This window comes from Gekko japonicus, unplaced genomic scaffold (assembly GCF_001447785.1).
Source record: "Gekko japonicus isolate JY-2015 unplaced genomic scaffold, Gekko_japonicus_V1.1 scaffold4665, whole genome shotgun sequence".
Classification (NCBI taxonomy): Eukaryota; Metazoa; Chordata; class Lepidosauria; order Squamata; family Gekkonidae; genus Gekko; species Gekko japonicus.
Window position 1 is genome coordinate 33,865 of NW_015164342.1, and position 5,794 is coordinate 39,658.

General features: G+C 48.7%; 1 protein-coding gene across 1 annotated transcript; it reads right to left on the bottom strand.

The window, feature by feature from the left end:
* Positions 1 to 571: 571 nt before the first annotated feature.
* On the bottom strand, positions 572 to 3,428 carry LOC107108432 (uncharacterized family 31 glucosidase KIAA1161-like). Its single transcript, XM_015408862.1, has one exon. It carries the CDS (start codon positions 3,211 to 3,213, stop codon positions 1,141 to 1,143), a length of 2,073 nt encoding a protein of 690 aa, XP_015264348.1. The 5' UTR covers positions 3,214 to 3,428; the 3' UTR covers positions 572 to 1,140.
* Positions 3,429 to 5,794: the final 2,366 nt, after the last annotated feature.

Sequence of the window (5,794 nt, forward strand, 5' to 3'; positions counted from 1 at the left end):
CCCCCAGTGACCCATGTTCCATGCCCAGAAGTTGGCAAACAAAACAAAAAACCTCTAGGATTCCTAGCCAAAAGTGCCCTGGAGAAAAATTGCTTCCTGACCCCCAAAGCGGCAATCAGCATTCCCCTGGGCATGTAAGAAAGGTCCATGAGAACTAAGCACTGATGATGCAACCCGTTCTGCCCTCCCTCTCACGATCCGCCGAAGTTCACAGACTCCGCATTGCTGTCAGATGGCCATCTAGCCTCTGCTGAAAAACCTCCAAAGAAGGAGAGCCCACCACCTCCCGGGGAAGCCTGTTCCACTGAGAAAAAAAAACTGACTGTCAGGAAGTTCTTCCTAATGTTTAGCCAAAAACTCTTCTGATTTAATTTCAACCCGTTGGTTCTGGTCCGACCTTCCGGGGCAACAGAAAACAACCCCACACCATCCTCTAGATGAAAGCCCTTTCAAGTACTTGACGATGGTTACCATATCACCTCTCAGTCGTCTCCTCTCCAGGCTAAACAAACCCAGCTTCTTTATGTATGTTTTGCTCTTTTATTCTTTCTCAATAAAAACCTTTCCGGGTGAACATCTGCCTGGTTTTATCTTGAGAGTTCTCTAAGGGGAAAATCCCCATAAATCTTGGTGGTGATCCTGGTTACCCTCCTCTCGCTCTGTCTCCATAAAAGTCTCCCTTAATTTCCCCCAGTTGAATCGGAGACTCCCTCTTTGGGTAACAAGACTGTTCTTGTAAAATCCATATCCATTTTCATTTATAATTTTGTTGTTTCTCCCATGGAGAATCACTCCAAAACATTCCTGTAAAAAACGCTGGCAGCTCCCTGACATTGGAACTTCGCCTCTCTCTGTGCTTGGCTGTCAACTAATTAACCTGATTCTGAGGCTGCCATCTGCAAGGCGGAGATAAGGAACTTTCCCTTTCATGGAAGAGCGAGATTTTTTAAAAAACGGCGGTGAGCTGCGTGGATCCTGCAGAGCTCAAAGCCAGAGGAGGACCGTAACCAGCGTTCATTACCGCACAAAAATTGCTGGGTGCCGAAAGAATCGCTCAACTTAAGATAACCAGATTAAGTCAAAGCCTCCTGAAGGTTTTCAGGGGAGGTCGCCGAATCCTTTACCTGGCCCCGAGGCAGCTTAAGAAACCAAGGAGAAATAAGCAGCTTCATCCAAGTTGACCGGGTAGTCCGTAAGCAGGACGGGCGTCCTTGTGAAGATTTCTCCTTTGCAACTCTTCCATTTACCTGCTGGGAGGTAGATGTCTCTCTTTACCATGCCCGGCTCCAAGACGGGAGCCACCATGAACGCATCCCCAATGAGGAACTGGGAATCGATTTGGTGGGCAAACTCGTCACCAGAAGAAGCCCACCAGACGGGCCTTATCAGAGGGTCCCCCGTGGCGGCAACCGCCTCGGCCAGCTCCAGCAAGAGAGGGGCCACCAGGGATTCACGGAGCTCCGTAAATTTGTGCGCAATCTCAACGACTTCCCTGTCATAAAGCCAAGGTGGGATGGAGAACTGCATGGAAGGCAAGAAGACGGACAGCTCCAGCCAGCGGATGTAAAGGTCGCGGTCTGGGAGGTCTCCAGCACCTTCTGTCTTGTTGGGAAGGAAGTTCCCACCAATCATATCTGGCAGTACGAAAGGGTATCCCAGAAGGCCAAGGGTCAACACGGCAGGAATCAAGGACTTGAGTCCAAGCTCGTGACCCCAAACTGAATCCCGGTCAATGATACGGACCAAACAAGGGACGTGCTGGGACTGGTAACCAACACGGACTTCAGCGAACTCATAGAAAGGAATGGCCATTTCCGCATAATGTCTGGACCAGACGCTGGGGTCCGGCAAGGGTTGGAAGGTGCGAAAGTCATCAGGGAGGTAGCATGTCTCCCCGGCATCAAATTTGAAGGACACTATGCCGTACTTCGAGCAGAGCTGCCTCAGCTGGCCCTGAAACCATTCCCTGGCAGAAGGGTTAGTGAAATCCAAGATGGCGCCGTTGCCATTCCACCATGTGACCATGGCAGGATCGTGTCCCGCTGGCTCCATCACAAAAAGCTGCCTCTCTTTGCCCACCTCAAAGTTTGGAGAATTTACGTGTATGAAGGGCTGTATCCACAAAGTGATGTTAAATCCACCTCTCCTGAGCTTTTCAAACATTCCCAACACATCAGGGAACTTGACTGGATCAAAGTCAAAGTCACCATAATTCTGCATGTACATGTCGTCTATTTCAACGAGGCTAGATTTAAAACCATACTTTCGAACTGTCTGGGCGAATTCCAGAAGTTTTCCCTGGTCGATCTCTTTTTTGTACAAAGCCCACGTGGACCAGATTGGAAACCTGAAGATATTTGCTGAAGGTACCTTCAAAGGTTTTCTGAAATGCTTCTGAACCATGTGTTTGTGGACAGATGTAATGTCTGAACCGACACAGACACGATAACTCAGTTCTGGGAAGGGCTCCTGTCCCAGGAGAGGCTTGTAGGGGGAATCCTTATACCTGGCCTGGAAGAAGAGAGACCTTTCCGAAGCATTGAACCCCAGGTGAAACGGCACCGAGTCATTAATCTTGATGGCTGCCGCTTTGGAGGAGATCCAGTATCGCTCCAAGATTCCACCAAAGCTGTTCCTGAAAGAATGCACATCGCTGGTCACGAACGGCATAGGTTCTTGGTATCCGGGGAGCCGGATTGGCCAGTGCTGCACGCTCATCTCACAGCCCCCGTACCAGTGGGCGTCCCCCCAGAACATTCTGTGTTCCACCACGGTGTCGGCCACCAACTCTCCCCACCGGATGTCGTAGCACATCACCACATCCTCGGTTCTGACGATCTGGATCGAGAAGCGAAGTTTCCCTTTGTCCGACTCGGAGCAGGTCAAAACGTCTCCCTCCTTCGAGCACGACTCCAGGTCGAGGACACCTGACTGAAATGCGAGTCTGAAGACCACCTCTCCATGCTGGCTTTGGATGGTGAGCCCATTCTCCCACAGGTCCACCTGCTCCATCTTCACCCTCTCCGTCCTCCTGAGTGAAACCAGGGAGTAGCACCCAGCAACCACAGCTATGAGGAGTCCTGTTGCTAACACACCTGCTCCAAGGTGCAGGGAGGATGCCCGAGGCTCAGGCCTCTGCGTAGCTTCACAACCGTCATCCCGTTGTTGTGGTCTGTCTTCTTTACCTTGTCGATGGAAGGATTGCGTTGCCATCTCCTGGCTGTAAAACGTGCCTCTTACAGTGAGGTCTTGTCGAGATTTCGAAACGTGTTTTAAGAACAGCCCTGAACGTTGCCCCTCGCAATTCCCTGAGATCCAGGAATGTGGATTGGTGAACTTGCTTACGGCGAGACGCTGTGGATCCCATGCAAGCCAAGCGCCTCAGAAATACAGTCAGAAAGCGGGAAATAACATTTCTTGTGGTTAGCTGGCTGGAGACTGCAGCAGAGTTCTGCTTTACGCTCCGCTCCGCTCCTCTCTGCGTAGATCGTCAGCTGACCGAAGGTTATTAATGGAAGCAGATTTCCGGACAGAAAAGAAGCCTTAGCCAAGTTGTGGGGGATGGGACGGCAGCAAGAAATAGAAAAAGTGTGTGTGTGTGTGTGTGTGTGTGTGTGTGTGTGTGTGTGTGTGTGTAGAAAGGGCTACGCTTGTAGAGTGGCGTGATTCTACTGTAAGGCTGGGGTGTCCTCTGGTGGCAACATCCCTCCAGTTCCAACTCGAGTTTGGAATGATTGTTTTTCGTGTCCCTGTGCTGACAGTCTTTCCCCCGCAGCAATAAAAACCTAAGTTACAAAACTCTCCAGATTTTGATTTTTCAGCCAAGAAAATCTTGTCGTTCAGGAAAGCAATGAGAAAGGTTGTTTGAATGTCAGTGCTTGTGGCTAGGCCTGGAGGCGATTAAATTTGGGGAGAACATCAGAAGCGCCCTGCTGGATCAGGCCAGTGGTCCATCTGGTGCAGCATCCTGTCTCACAAAGTGGCCAACCAGTCCCTCTGGAGGGCCAACAACAGGGCAGAGAGGCCGAGGCCTTCCCCTGATAAGAACATCAGAAGAGCCCCGCTAGATCAGACCAGGGGTCCATCTAGTCCAGCATCCTGTCTCACACAGCGGCCAACCAGTTCCACTGGAGATCCAGCAACAGGCCATAGAAGCTGAGGCCTTCCCATGATAAGAACATCAGAAAAGCCCTGCTGGATCAGACCAGAGATCCATCTAGTCCAGCCTCCTGTCTCACAAAGTGGCCAAAAAAACAGCAAATAACAACTGTGTACTGCACAAACCCGCACCAAAGTTAACAAAAAGAGACTTCAACTCAAAGGTAATTCAACACATGTAATCCATCATAGGAAAATACAAAAGTCCACAATATCCCAAAGGGAAAGAACAAAGTCCAGAATAGAAATTTCTCAAAGGGAAACAATGAAGTCTGGAATAGATATCAACACTTTTCCTAGGTATTGTTCAGTGTTTTGGACTTCTGGTCCTTCCTCAGGAACAAAAAGCCACTACAGAAAGTCTTATTGCAATTTCTTAACAGGCAAACTTTATTCAGTTTCTATATGGGCCAGGTCTCCTAAGCTTTAGAAAGCACCTACCAAGGTTGCTATTATGTAAGTTTGACCAAACATGCCTCCATTCCCTTGTGTTGTAGGGTTACCAACTTCCAGGTGGGGCCAGGCCTTGACGGCACTTTACACACACACACATAGAGAGGCGCTTCGGCGGACTGAATGTTCCTCACTGCTTCTGGCACTTTGCGGCCTAGATTCTGTTGGTTCATCTTGTGCAAGGAGCATTTCACACCACCAGCAGCCCTGTCTTAAAAGGAAAGTAGAAAGTCTAATGAAGGGCCAATATTAAAAACCTAGTTAAAACATATAATATACAAAAATACAAGTATTTATTAGAAAGACAGTTAAAAACATACATCAGGGCCCAATGAAAGCCTCATAAAAAAGTATAGACTGAACATAAGGGCCACGACACATGACCTGATGCGTATCTGCCCTATTGTGGGCTTCTTCAGAGGTCAAACAATATTGAGGTACACATGACTTAAATACATATTGCAATAGGAGAACCAATAAGTGAATATTGGACCAGGAAGAGGAAGGTTAAGCAGCAAGATCTAGAGACACATGACAAAGATGTTTGTGCAGGGGTCATTGCGTAGAAAAAGAGGTGCGGGAGCTCATTAGCATAACTTATTAGCATATGCCACGCCCCCTGACATCACTGGAAGGCAACACCCACCACTCAGGTTCCACTTGGTCTTAAAGGCGCCATGAGACTGTTTTGGATTCCTAGCTATTGGGGGGGGGGCGGACGCGCAGATCTGCCCTCACAGAGGAGGGAGAGCTTGTACCTGAAGGCGGGCCGTACACGTTGATGGGGTCTGAACTGGCAGAGACTGATCAAGAGAGAGATCTTGGAGTTGTAGTAGATAACTCACTGAAGATGTCGAGACAGTGTGTGACTGCAATAAAGAAGGCCAATGCTATGCTGGGGATTATTAGGAAGGGTATTGTAAACAGATCAGCCAATATCATAATGCCGCTATATAAATCAATGGTGCGACCTCATTTGGAATACTGTGTGCAGTTCTGGTCACCACACCTTAAAAAGGATATTATAGCTTTGGAAAAAGTGCAGAAAAGGGCAACTCGAATGATAAAAGGGTTGGAACACTTTCCCTATGAGGAAAGGTTAAAGCGCTTAGGGCTCTTTAGCTTGGAGAAACGACGACTGAGGGGTGACATGATCGAGGTTTATAAGATTATGCATGGGAAA